This window comes from Carassius carassius, chromosome 23, assembly GCF_963082965.1.
Source record: "Carassius carassius chromosome 23, fCarCar2.1, whole genome shotgun sequence".
NCBI lineage: Eukaryota > Metazoa > Chordata > Actinopteri > Cypriniformes > Cyprinidae > Carassius > Carassius carassius.
This window is the reverse complement of record NC_081777.1, coordinates 1,271,399-1,286,995: the sequence shown is the minus strand read 5'-3', so window position 1 is coordinate 1,286,995 and position 15,597 is coordinate 1,271,399. Positions and strand designations below refer to the sequence as shown.

Here is a 15,597-nt window from a genome sequence, read left to right as displayed (position 1 = left end):
GTCACGTAGAGCGCTTGTTCAACACAGAGGAGGGAATCGTTTTGTTAACTTTGTGGTTTGTTATTTTGAGTCGTATGGGATGCGGTAACACACGGCCCTCTCACAATATAACAACTTTTGGTTAGCACTCACTGCTCTATATATATAACTGAACCACGCTCTTGCCCACCTCTTCCAACCGAGCCAGGGACTGCTGAACGAACCGGACTGATCACACTAGTCAAACGAACCGGGCTTTTGGAGTTAAGATTGACTAGTGTGAGCACACCTTAATTATTTTTTCCTGCATCCTTCATTAATTGAATGAATTACATTAATGTCATTAGTTAAGATTTACAATAAATATTTTAACTGCTACTATGTGAAAGGAACACCACTGTAAAAAGCACCTTATTTTATTTAGTGTTTGCAAACCAAATATTATTACACTTTTGTTCATATAGCAGTTTTTTTAAATAAAAAAGTGCACAATTCACTACTTTTGATTGCATTATTAATTTTGTGCATAACAATGTGATTAATCGCCAGCACTAATTTATTTATTTATTTATTTACTTGTTTAATTTTCCCGTATGAATTCTCTATAACCATACACACATAATATGGAACAATTTCAGAATCTTTGAAATATCAAACCTAAAATGTTCACAGTGTGTGTGTGTGTGTGTGTGCACTTGGATGGGATGGGTTAAATGCAACACAAATTCTGAGTATGGGTCACCATACTTGGCCACACGTCACTTTCACTTTCTTTCAAACATTACATCTTAAAATTACATTTAATAAAATAAATGGACCATGTTACAAGGATTCATCATTTCCCAGAATGCCGGGAAATATATAAATATATATATATATATATATATATATATATATATATATATATATATATATATATATATATATATACATATTTTTTTTTTTTCTTGAAAATATACATAGAAATAAAAAAGTGAAAGAGCAGAATATCTTGAGCAGAGCTAAATGATAAAGAGTCTTGCCTGTGGTGTCCAACTTTAGCTCTTTAGAGGTGTTGCAGCTGAAACAAAGACAGAAGAAGAGTTTTCTTTAAGGACATGAAAAAAAGAGGTAAACAACTCAAGGCTAGTAAAAGAACTCGTACTCTCGTACTCGCTCTGAGCGAGTAACAACCATCTCAGGCTCATGCTCCCCAGAGAGCACACTGACGTCTACACCCAGCCCAACACTCAAACACAAGACCTGTGCTCTCAGCTGCTGTTTCTAGAGGAGTGTGACATTTAACTGTGAGCAAGCAGCACAGAACAGTACATGCAAACACAAACACACACACGGACACACAGGAGATCCCTGGGGCGCTCACTTCAGTTGCCCCGTCCCATGCCAGACAGACACGGCATGAACGGCATGGAAAATTCTGGAACGATGACGTCAATGGAGAAAAAAATTGATAAATTAAATAAAAATGACAGAAGGAGAGAAACAAAGAATGTGTGTGTGTGTGTGTGTGTGTGTGTGTTATGTATACTGTATTATGTCTGTACTGTACATTTTAGGTAAAGTTTTAGTTATTTTGCTTTGTGTTTTGTCACTTTTATTGTTTTTTTTATTTCTTTGCAGTTTCTTATAAACTTCATCTTTTAGACTTTAATTTAGAAATTCAACTTAAACTAAAAAATGTAATTAATATATGTCACACACACACACACACACACATATATATATATATATATATATATATATATATATATATATATATATATATATATATATATATTTTGTATGTAGCAACCACATGTCTGATATATTTATTAAATATATTTTATTTATATAAGAAACTTAATTAAAATTGCATAATGACATAAGACATGCATGTCTTTTATATGTACTCATATCCTCACTAATACTAATATCTACTAATTTTATATTACTAATGTCATCATGTATTGACTGGTTTTCTGATAAACATGCATATGACTTATATTTCCAAAAATGCATTACACAAAACCATACATATTCATATGGGCAAAACAATATTTTCTGATTTTAAATAGGTTTCATATACATTTTCACTTCATCTGATAATATATTTCATATATGGAAATGTACTATGTGCACATGTATTTACAAATAGCTTCCATTGGTACAACGTACATGCCAAAAAGTATTTACACAGGGTTAGTGTTTTGTTTTGTTGTTCATTGGAAATTGCACAAATTCCTGATAAAACCATTGCACCAGCCGGGTCATGATTCATAAGATGCTGTATGTTCACTGATATGATTATAGATGTGTTAGGATACGAGGCGACTACACTTCTGAATGTTTTGCTCTTATGTTTGTATGAAGGAGGAACTAGAGCTGAATATGAGGATGTTATGAGGTGTGTGTGTGTGTGTGTGTGAGCAGGACTGAGGAAATACTTTCATCTCACACAATGGGAGTTTTATAACACTCTGCATGGTCTGCATGTATAATGCAATGTAACGATGTTATTGATGGATTATAATAAATTCATAATAATATCAGCTGTGTCTGCTCATAAATTACTCCAAACGTACAATACACATGCATTCCTGGTTATACCTTTAATATCAGTAATGCATTACAGCATGATCAACACCAGATTTATTATTATTTTGTTTTATTATAATATTACAAATATTGACAATGAATATGTAGATATTATATTGATGTCATATTTTAATCCTTTAATACTTTTATGAACATTGGGCTATTTTAGCATCACATCACTTATTATGTTTTATTTTTAGTAATTTTTAATTTTCAATTTTAATTATTTTGTTTAATTATTTTAAATTTCCATTTTAGTAATAGTTTTATTGTTTTTGTATTTTTCAGTACTTTTATGCTTAAAATTTTCTACTTCCATGTTAGCAATTTTTATTGTTCTTGTAATTTTTATTAAAATTTAAATATTTATATATTTTCATTGTAGTTAAAATTTTAGTCATATTTTTGTACATTTGTAAATTTTATTAGTTTTATTAATATTGTCCTTATTTTAATCTTCATTTTAGTACATTTTTATTAGTTTTTGTTAATACATATTTTTTTTCTATTTTTATTTTAGCTTTTTTGACAGTTTTATTATGTTTTTGTATTTTTTTTTCTTCTTTTTTTGTATTTTATATATTTTTTTATATTTCATTACTCCAATTTCAACAAAAATTAGAAGTATTTTACAATATGTATTATAATGCATCATAAAAATTCACAATTTGTATAAAGTTGATTTCTGTTCCTTTTTTCCAACAATATTTGCCTGGCTCATAAAATCCCTGTCAGTGTGTTTGTGGTCAGTTGAAAGCATATTTACACACAGCTAACATATACTGTCCTTGACCTGTTGGCATAAATGACTATTTCTCATGCAAAACGAAGCATTCAGGAAAGGCAATTAAACGATCTTTAGCCATCGGCTCTCAGAGGCAAGAATAGCATGATAAGCTTGTTGAGTTTAATCTTTAAACAGGGCTGTGATAAAAGCCATCCATCTTCAAGGTGCAGCCTTGAGCGAGGCGATGAGAGCGATGACAGAGAAAGCTATCTCCATGAAAATGAAGCAGCCCAGCAAGTACAGAGCGTTTCACACAACACTGCGCTAAATAAAAGTTTTAGAAACGCTGTGAAAGCTGCTCGGTAGGATTCAACAGCCTCAAAATTACAGTAAAACGTGTTTGTGATGCAACATCAAACATAGACCATTTATTAAGGTTTTAGAATTATCTGTACATTACAATATTTCACTATTGATGTGTAAATAATCTTGTTTATAGACTGTGCTTGAGAAAAATCCAACCTGCCAACATTATGTCTCTGGAATGTATTATTTACAATTTAAAATAAAATACACACACACACACACACACCTCTGTCTGACTCTCTGCCCCCAGCCTTTCTCTCCTCTCTTTCTCTGACCCTCTTCACCTGCCTGCTTATTAAAATCTCATAGTAGTAACTGTGCTGCTCACGGCCAAGCTGAATAATTCAATCAGACTAAAGGAGTCAAATGAATCTTTAATGGCATTAAAGCCACGGGTGAAGCGAGCCGGACTCTGGACTTCACCGGAGATGCTCGACAGACACAAACACTCAGGAGAGCCACGGATCCAGATCAGACGACGAGAGACGGGTTCTAGCAGAGATCAGATCTGTTCAGGGCTAGAGTCCTGTTATTACACTCTTCATATTCGAATCGCATTTACCTTCACATTTCACCCAGCTGCATTAAATATCATAATTACTACATTGCCACTGAGAGTCATTAAGACACTCACCCATGACTCTTTAGACTGTCAGGCCAGAGCCCAGAATAGCGAGCATACAGACTTTTACATTATCTGTCATGTGAACACAAGATGAACTATTATTCTGTACATTTACATTAACACTCAAAAGATTTCTATATTCAAACTTGCATATACGTACATTCTATAAAATATTGTAAGTAACTGACCTGATTTGGCTTCTTCGAATTCTTTGGCTTCCTCGAGTTCTTTGGCTTCTTCCTCTGTTAGGAGAAAAACAAGAGAAGGAACCAGTTTAGAGTCTCCAAGCAAATGCAGTCACATCATTTTCCTCAGGAGGCAGATGCACAAAAGATGCATTCACAGACACAGTTCAACAATGTCTGAAAATATCTGATTTTGCCAACATTCAACCTTTGTAGCCCTCAGGAGGAAATCCATGTGAAAAGATCAAGACTAGTCAAGCAAGCTTTCCAAAGACGTAGTATGCTCTAAAATACACTAGATTTGAAATGACACGATTTACAAAGTCAAGAAGCTGCGATCACTTTCTCTACAGTCTACTGTACATTTCCTAGGCTGCTTTAATCCAATCTGATTTTTGACATGACGTCCACCATTTGTTCTCTTCTCACAGCCAACCAATGCAACACTAATTCAATGTTGGCAAGTGAATCAATAAAAGGACAATTATAACAAGATTAATGCATTTCATTCACACAATCTCAGTTTTATTTACCGTATGTTATTTTTCAAATTCGTTATTTTTTTATTGAATTTTTTAGGTTATGGAAAGTGCAAGTGTGCTATAAAACATGCTACACCTAGTGTTATTTTAGTATGACATATTAATATAGTTTTTATTAATATTCTGAATAGTTTTTTAAGTATTTGCTCTAATCATGTTAATTTTTGAAGCAATTTTAAATTAAAAGAATTACATTTTTAAATGTTTAAATTTAAAGCATTTGTTTTTTTGTCAATTTTTAGATTTTTTTTTTAATACGTGTAAATCACTTTTATTTTGTTTGATATTATTATTATTAGTAGTAGTATTATTAGGGGCCGAGCACCGATGGTGTGAGGACCCTTTTGTATCTGCTCTGTTTCTTATTATTATTCTTCCGCTTCTCCAAAATGAATCGCATTTTTGAGGGCTTAAACATGCTCAAAAAGTCATGAAACTTTGGACACGCGTCAAACTTGGTGAAAATTTTCGTCTGATATAGGATTCAGAAGAGGGTGTGGCAAAATAGCTCGACAGCGCCACCTATACTAAGAAAATCAACAGCCTTCCAGCTATGTTTCACGTACATGCACGGAAATTGGCACACATATGTAACACACCAATACCTACAAAAAAGACTCTTGGAGCAAAATTCTAAACCCAACAGGAAGTCGGTTATTTTTAATATTATGAGCAATTTTTGTGCAATTTTTGTCATTTCCATGTGTTGTATTTTAATGAACTCCTCCTAGAGATTTATTCAGATCAACACCAAATTTGGTATGACGAATCTAAAAGCCTTTGCGATGTTAAATTGCGAAGATCTTGAGTTTTCGTTGAAGGGCGTGTCCGTGGCAGCCTGGCGAATTTCGATGATTCGCCATGAAAAATGAAGTTGCTATAACTCAGACATACAATGTCCAATCTACGCCAAACTTCACATGTTTGATGAGACTCCGAACCTGAACAGATTGACATGCCCATATTCAGTTATAGTCATAGCGCCACCTATTGGCAACAGGAAGTGACATATTTTACACTACGACTAACTACTCCTAGAAATTTTATGACATCAATGTCTTTTTTGTGGTCAGTCTAATCTAAAGGCCTTGAGTTTTCGTTAAAAGGCGTGTCCATGGCGCCGTGACGAAGTTCGATGTCTCGCCATGGGAATACAAGATGTTATAACTCAGGCATAAAATGTCCGATCTTCCCCAAACTTCACATGTTTGGGGAAGTGCGAGGTTAAAATGTTCAATCTTCCCCAAACTTCACATGTTCAATAAGAGTCCTGGCCTGAACACATCTGAAGGCCAATATTCTATTATAATGATAGCGCCACCTGCTGGAAACAGGAAGATTGGAACATATATGGAATTTACTTTGATATATTCGACTTGTATTTATGACTTTAAATGCATATTTCTCACCGTTCACCTTTTTACTAAAGCCATTCGCTGGTGGTGAGCCCGGGTGCGAGGGCCCGTTCATCGCCGTGACGAAGTTCGATGTCTCGCCATGGGAATACAAGATGTTATAACTCAGGCATAAAATGTCCGATCTTCCCCAAACTTCACATGTGTGATAAGAGTCCTGGCCTGAACACATCCGTAGGCCAATATTCCATCGGGTGTGGCAAAATGGCTCGATAGCGCCACCTATACACTTTCAACATAGCGCGCCTCGAGCTCCGTTTCACGTACATGTACAAAAATCAGTACACACATGTAACACACCAATACCTACAAAAAAGTATCTTGGTACGAAATCCTAATCCCAACAGGAAGTCGGTTATTTTGAATTTTCTCTGCAAAATTGGTGTTGTTTTTGCCATTTCCAGGGGTTGTACTTTAACGAACTCCTCCTAGAGATTTATTCAGATCAACACCAAACTTGGTCAATGTAATCTAAAGCCCTTTGCGATGTTAAATTGCAAAGATCTTGAGGTTTCGTTAAAGGGCGTGTCCATGGCAGTCTGATAAATTTTGATGTTTCGCCATGAAAAAGGAAGTTGCTGTAACTCAGACATACAATGCCCAATCTGCCCCAAACTTCACATGTTAGATAAGACTTCTGCCCTTAACAGATCTACATGCCCATATTCAGTTATAGTCATAGCGCCACCTGCTGGCAACAGGAAGTGACACGTTTTATGCTGTGATAAACTACTCCTAGAAATCTTTTGACATTAATGTATTTTTTTGTGGTCAGTCTAATCTAAAGGCCTGTGTAATGTTAAATTGTGGAGATCTTGAGTTTTTGTTAAAGGGCGTGTCCATAGTGCCATGACAAAATTTGATGTCTCGCCACAGCAAGAGAAGTTGTTGTAACTCAGACATAAAATGTTCAATCTTCCCCAAACTTCACATGTTCAATAAGAGTCCTGGCCTGAACACATCTGAAGGCCAATATTCTATTATAATGATAGCGCCACCTGCTGGAAACAGGAAGAGTGGAACATATATGGAATTTACTTTGATATATTCGACTTGTATTTATGACTTTAAATGCATATTTCTCACCGTTCACCTTTTTACTAAAGCCATTCGCTGGTGGTGAGCCCGGGTGCGAGGGCCCGTTCATCGCTGCTTGCAGCTTTAATTATTATTATTATTATTATTTGATATCAGTAATATAATTTGTGTATTCTATGAAGACAGAAGCCACAAAAATGAACCATCTATCCTCCAATGTTATACATATTTATTTCATACCTTTTAGAAAATATGGTTATCCGAAACAGAGGATTTGAGATGATTCTCATTGAGATGAATAAATAGAAACACTTGATCAAAAGTGAGGAGGAGCAGAACTGAATGGAGTGAAGCAGGAGGCCAGAGCTGAGATCAGAGAGCTGTGTGGTGGCTCTCGGTGCCCGTATCCGGATAACAGCCCAATCTCTGGAGCTGCTCGCTCTGGTTAGGATCCACTCAAACTCTCCACACACATTATGACAGCAGGAAAAAATGAATTAGTGAACACTAGAGTCTGACTGAGTCTGAGGACAAGAGTGTCCAGACCAATCTCCTCCAGAGAACCTGCAGCCACAGCGGAGCAGACAGCATCTATTACACTGCGCCTCTACACACACACTCACTTCTGCACCTCCTCACACACACTCCTCCACCTTCTCACACTCTCACACACACACACACACACACACACTCCTCCACCTCCTCACACACTCACACACACACTCACACACACACTCCTGCACCTCCACACACACACTCACTTCTGCACCTCCTCACACACTCACACACACTCCTCCACCTCCTCACACACTCACTCACACACACTCCTCCACCTCCTCACACTCTCACACACACACACACACACACTCCTCCACCCCCTCACACACACACTCCTGCACCTCCACACACACTCTCACTTCTGCACCTCCTCACACACTCACACACTCCTCCACCTCCTCACACACTCACACACACACTCCTGCACCTCCACACACACACTCACTTCTGCACCTCCTCACACACTCACACACACTCCTCCACCTTCTCACACTCTCTCACACACACACACACACACACACACTCCTCCACCCCCTCACACACTCACACACACTCACTTCTGCACCTCCTCACACACTCACACACACACTCCTGCACCTCCACACACTCACTTCTGCACCTCCTCACACACACTCCTCCACCTCCTCACACACTCACACACACACTCCTGCACCTCCACACACACACTCACTTCTGCACCTCCTCACACACTCACACACACTCCTCCACCTCCTCACACACACTCACTTCTGCACCTCCTCACACACTCACACACTCCTCCACCTCCTCACACACTCACACACACACACACACACACACTCCTGCACCTCCTCACACACACACACACACACACACACACACACACACACACTCACTCCTGCACCTCTTCACACACACACACACACACTCACTCCTGCACCTCCTCACACACACACACGCACACACACACCTGCACCTCCACACACACACTCACTTCTGCACCTCCTCACACACTCACACACACTCCTCCACCTCCTCACACACTCACTCACACACACTCCTCCACCTCCTCACACTCTCACACACACACACACACACACACACACTCCTCCACCCCCTCACACACTCACACACACACTCCTGCACCTCCTCACACACTCACACACACTCCTCCACCTCCTCACACTCTCTCACACACACACACTCCTCCACCATCTCACACACTCACACACACTCCTCCACTTCCTCACACTCTCTCACACACACACACTCCTCCACCATCTCACACACTCACACACACTCCTCCACCTCCTCACACTCTCTCACACACACACACTCCTCCACCATCTCACACACTCACACACACTCCTCCACCTCCTCACACTCTCTCACACACACACACTCCTCCACCATCTCACACACTCCTCCACCTCCTCACACTCACACACACACACACACACACACACTCCTCCACCTCCTCACACACACACACACACACTCCTCCACCTCCTCACACACTCACACACACACTCCTGCACCTCCACACACACTCTCACTTCTGCACCTCCTCACACACTCACACACACACTCCTGCACCTCCACACACACACACATTCACTTCTGCACCTCCTCACACACTCACACACACTCCTGCACCTCCTCACACTTTCACACACTCACTCCTTATGCACCTCCTCACACACACACACACACACACCTCCTCACACTCTCACACACACACTCCTGCACCTCCACACACACACTCACTTCTGCATATCCTCACACACTCACACACACACTCCTCCACCTCCTCACACACTCACACACACACACACTCCTGCACCTCCACACACACACACACACACACACACTTATGCACCTCTTCACACACACACACACACACACACAAACACACTCCGCAGCGATTCCTCATCCAAACACACTCACTCATTCACTCAGTCGCTCACACACACACACACACACACTCACACACATGTCCTCATAAGTCACCCTCTCCTTGTAATACCTGTGTCATACCCATGACATTATACAGAGTTGAGTCCTGATATGATACAAAAACAAGAGCACACTCCTTCTGCAGCTCCTCACACACTCACACACACTCAATCTATTTCTCTCTTTCTTCCTCTGTGTGTGTGTGTGTTAAAGAAAGCAGCACATAAGTGCCCTTGTCCTGTGGCTGCCGTGACTGTAAAGCGCTTTGAGTGTACACCTATACATAATAAAGCACTATATAAATGCTTCATTTATTCATTCATTCATTGAGATTACATTTAATTATTTAAATAAATAATTGTATTTAATCTATTTATATAACTTAATTTAAACATTTATATTTGTTTATTTATTTACAATTACCAAATGAATATTATTAAAGCTATATTCACCTATTCACAATTTAACGTATGTTGTATAATTACACATACATATTTATATTTACCAGAAATGTTATTATTTAATATTAAGTATTATTATTAAATGCATATTATTGAAACTATTACTAATAATTTATCTTATACAGCTAATGGTTACACTTTATTTTAATGTGTCCCTGTTACAGTGTAATCATACATTTAATTATGACGTAATATTAATTAACTACGTGTACTTACTATATGATTAGGGTTTGGCTCAGGTTTACTTGCATGTAGTTATGCATAACTACTTGTTTTATGACACTAAGTACATGCAATATGTGTAAAAAGGACACCTTAAAATAAAGTATTACGCAAATAATTTGTATTTTTATTTGTATTATGTATATACAATTAATTTCTTAAGTGGTCTAATAAACTAAGCCACACAATAAACAGTAAGCTAAGCTGCAATACATGTCTGCAGTTTTAGCCATGTCAAACTGAAAATGTTATTGACTAAAAGCAGATGACACGCTGATACAGGAGCAAGTGCTCCAGTGAGAACCAAACGTGGAATACGATAATTACAGTGCCAAATTTCAGCTCAAAAGCCAGGCGACTGATGGAGAGACAAGAACAGCAGGAGTGGCAGGGAGAGCAGTTTCTGACTCACTCAACAACTCAATTACTTCAACAGGCTGCTGACCCGTTCACCAAATCTTATTCCAGAATTCCTGCATGGGTTACTGGAGAAAGAGTTGGTTTATTTGCTCTGGACTCACCACTTGCTCATTCCATTTCACTGTTTGCTGTCTCCGGCCAGATATTTACTCTTTTTCCCACTCTCTGTCTCACAGTTGCAGATGTATTTTTAAAAGCCCAGGGGTCCAATGCATTGCTGCAGTGACCTTTATTTAAATGTCTCCTGCTCCACACACAGAGCTCATTACACCTCTTGTTCCCTTCACGTGACGGCTGAATCCATTTCTATCTCTCTGCTGGCGCTTCTCCTCCACACATCAGTCTTTCTTCCTGTAATTTCAACCTTCAAGTTCTGCGCTCCCTAGTTACACGGTGCGACTAATTATCGCATGGCACTAATGAACTTCAGCGGCACAGGAGGAGAGTGGGCTTTGGCAGAACAGGACTCCTCTGGCTTTAGCATTCAGCTCAGAGCAGTGTACTGAGCCACACAGCCAACAACAAACTGTGTGCAGTGTGTAAGTTTGCAGACTATTATCTGCACCAAGGGGGACAGAAACAACCGAAACACGATGATTCACTTGTGAGGGACCTCCTTTCTAAGATCAAAACTGATACATAGACTGTTATGTATTACATTGTTTTAAATATTATCTGAAAAAAAAAAAACACACACACACACAGATATATATATATATATACATTTTAAGTAACATTATAGTACTGCTAGATGTATACAGCTTACTATATAATATAAAATATTTGGTGATTAATCACATGATTTATTAGAATTATTAAAAATCTTTATTTATGTATTTATCTACCATATTTAGTATTCAATTAAAAAAATATAAAAAATTTGTATATATGCGTGTGTTTGTTTCATATAAAATTGTATCCTTTTTGTAAATTCTTTTTAATGTGGTTATGATTTTGATTTCGTTTTTAAATGGTTATTCAGATGCAAAATGCACTTTTACATATTTTTAATTATGTGGTTAACACATGATTCATGTCATTATTTATTTTTAAATGTGATATATTTTTATTATTTTTACATTTCAAAATTCATTTTAATGATTTTTAATTCATTATCAAAATTATCATATTGACTTATTGTATTATTATAATTACATAATTAAACATAAAATATATTTAACTTATTTAACTTAAATTAACATTAACAGACACACACACTTTTTATTATAATTTACTTCATATGTATATATTGGTGTAAAGACCACTGAAACATTCTCTCATTAGTAGGCCTTGTGTAGCCAAAGTTGTGTCTAGTGGCATGACGTTTGACTTCTAGAAATTTTGAGTGACCCACCACAGTTAGTTTAAAGACGGTCTAAAATAATAAACAATAATATGAAAGTGTGTTGAGGTCATGACATCTGAGAATGAGACCAGGCCTAAACTCAGCTGCACATGTTAAGAGCAGATTAGGATACAGAGATGCAGACTCTGGTTATGTAATGTGTTCCTCACCAGCTCTCATCTCCTCACAGCTCTCTCTGATCTTCCTGCAGCAGACGACGGCCAGAGCGACCAGCAGAGCCAGCAAACATACAGCCAGAGCCACGGTCAGCCAGAGCGCCAGCGGAGGAAACACCAGACCCTGAGCTGCAGACAGAGAGACATACACATAATCATCATCATACACATAATCATCATCAGCAGCAGCATCATCTGCAGCAGCATCATAATCAACATCAGCATCATCAGCAAAAGCATCAGCATCATCATTAGCATCATCATCATCAGTGTCATTATCATCAGCATCATCAGCAGCAGCATAATTGCAATCAGCATCATCAGCAAAAGCAGCAGTATCAGCATCATTATCATCAGCATCATCATCAGCAGCAGCAGCACCATCAGAGGCATCAGCAGAAGCAAAAGCAGCAGCAGCATCATTAGCATCAGCAGCATCATCGGCATCAGCATCATCAGTGTCATTATCATCATCAGCAGCAGCATCATTAGCATCAGCATCAGCAGCATCTTCAGTGTCATTATCATCAGCATCATCAGCAGCAGCATAATTGACATCAGCATCATCAGCAAAAGCAGCAGTATCAGCATCATTATCATCAGCATCATCAGCAGCAGCAGCAGCACCATCAGAGGCATCAGCAGCAGCAAAAGCAGCAGCAGCATCATTAGCATCAGCAGCATCATCGCCATCAGCATAATCAGTGTCATTATCATCAGCAGCAGCAGAAGCATCATTAACATCAGCAGCATCATCATTAGCATCAGCAGCAGCAGCATCAAAGCCATTATCATCAACATCATCAGCAGCATCATTAGCATTAACATCAGCATCAGCAGCATCATCAGCTGCAGAATCATCAGCTGCAGCATCATCAGCTGCAGCATCATCATCGTCATCAGCAGCAGCAGCATCATTAGCATTAGCTGCATCATCAGCAAAAGCATCATCAAAGTCATTATCATCAGCATCATTAGCATCAGCATCAGCAGCATCATTAGCTGCAGCATCATCAGCAGCAGCAGCAGCATCAGATGCAGCATCATCATAATCAGCAGGATTATAAGCAGCAGCAGCAGCATCATCATCGGCAACAGCATCATCAGTGTCATTATCATCAGCATAATCATCATCATCAGCAGCAGCATCATCATCATCATCAGCTGCAGCATCATTAGCAGCAGCAGCAGCATCAATCATCAGCAACATCATCTTCAGCATTATCATCAGGAGCAGCATCATCAGCATTAAAATAAAATAAAATATTTGATGAGCCACAAGACACTGAAAACAGCAATACACTACACATGGCCCAAACACATCAGTCTTATGCTGAATACAAGCTAACCACGGCCAACTCAGAGTATCTGACACATTAAAAACACTCTTTCTCATTTCTCCACTGATGGCTCTTGAAATTCTAGGTGGGCGACTATGAAAATAGTGAGCATTTAAAACATATCAACATCCTCTTCACAGCTAAAAGAAAAAAACAGGCTTGACACAAATATGATGGGCAGTAATTGTGAAACTACTACAACTGGTAGTTTATTAATGTCTTTGAGGGCTGTCCATGTAAGTATCAGCTCAAACCTGCCATGTTCCAAAAAAGTCAATTACATAGAAAGAAATCTGGCTTTATTTCCCTTGGTAACTCACAGACGAACAGATAGATGATCTGCAGTGGACAGCACTGACAGAGGATGTACATCGATGTATTGATGTGGCCCCTGAGAAAGAAAGAGCCCAGATAAAGGTGGCCAGATTTGTTATCATTTGTAGAAGTGCAGAGAAACCTGCTAAAGAGAAGCTGTGGACACTGACAGAATTACACTCTCCATATGTTCAAAAATCTCTTCTAAAGGTTAATAAGACAGCAGATTAAATTCACTGCTAGTTATTTCTTTATTTCTGAGCCATATGAGCAGAACATGGTGAAAGTGTGGTGCGCTCTCGTACACAGTCCTCATGGAGACCAATCAGTCTCACTCAAGCTTATTAACAAAGGTCAGAGAAAGTTTAAATCTTATAAAATTACACCGCACAGATGCCTATGAAATTTCAAAACCGTGAAGATCTGATTTACTCCGCTCTCTTATGAACAGAATAAAACATCATGTTCGTAGGAAAAATTAGGACAACATTGCACCATATGACCACATTTCGGTTAAAAATTGAAATAATAAAAATAGGCAAATTAATGAAAACATTTAATTAAAATAAATAAAAAATACAGATTTATTTAAATGAAAACATAAAATAAAATACAATAATAAAATAAAATAATCTTGCCCAAAGTTATTCATCTAATGTAGACGCACATAGATAATTATGAGGTTGTCTGTTCTTTATGTAACTACATACACAGGTGATTCTTACTATTCATTTGTAAATAGATAGTAAGTTACTCTTACAAAAATGAGGCTATAATTCTTCCACGTAAGAATCCCTCTCGAACCCATATAACTCTCTCTCCCTCTCTCTCTGTGTCTCTCTCTCTCTCTCTCTCTCTGTCTCTCTCTCTCTCTCTCTCCTGCTGAAGGTGGCCTGATGAAGATAAATGTTGTAAAAGTCTAGCTTTTCAGCAATGTTGTCCCTAAAGACCTGTAGGCTCATATTTCTCTCTTACTATTGTTTGATGATGTGATTTTCCTTCCCTCTGTTATAGATATATCCCAAACGTCTCTCATCACCCATCATCTTCCTCTGGAAGCCCTTATTCATCTTTTTCTATCCTGCTCTCTTTCTAAGTTGCCAAAGACACGCAAGGACAAACGTACATCTTGGCTCTCACCTCCAACACTTTCTCAAGTCTCTGAATTCTGATTGCAGACACATACAAGAATTGTATATCACTTACATTTCCAACAATATGTTCCAGTACTGGGTTGGACTCACAACAGGCAGTGAACGGAGCTCAGAAATGACTCTTACTCCCTCCCTTTTCTGTTTTAGTGCTCTATAGAGATTGTTAAATGTCAAGTACCGAGGTGAGTCACAATATTGACTGTTAATTTATTGAAAATTA

The 15,597-nt window shown here is 38.3% G+C and overlaps 1 protein-coding gene across 2 annotated transcripts in view; it reads right to left on the bottom strand.

Moving 5' to 3' along the window:
* LOC132101188 (CD276 antigen-like) overlaps window positions 1-15,597 on the bottom strand; it is a 110,582-nt gene that overhangs the window by 27,265 nt on the left and 67,720 nt on the right. Inside the window, exons 5-7 of one of the 2 annotated variants that reach the window (XM_059505917.1) lie at window positions 12,563-12,697; window positions 4,460-4,513; window positions 943-1,039 (exon numbers count right to left, since the gene is read on the bottom strand). In XM_059505917.1, coding sequence (XP_059361900.1) covers window positions 1,017-1,039; window positions 4,460-4,513; window positions 12,563-12,697 — 212 coding nt within the window. In that variant the 3' untranslated portion in view covers window positions 943-1,016. Of the gene's footprint in view, window positions 1-942; window positions 1,040-4,459; window positions 4,514-12,562; window positions 12,698-15,597 lie in introns of those variants that run through there. The other variant, XM_059505916.1, reaches the window with a different exon arrangement.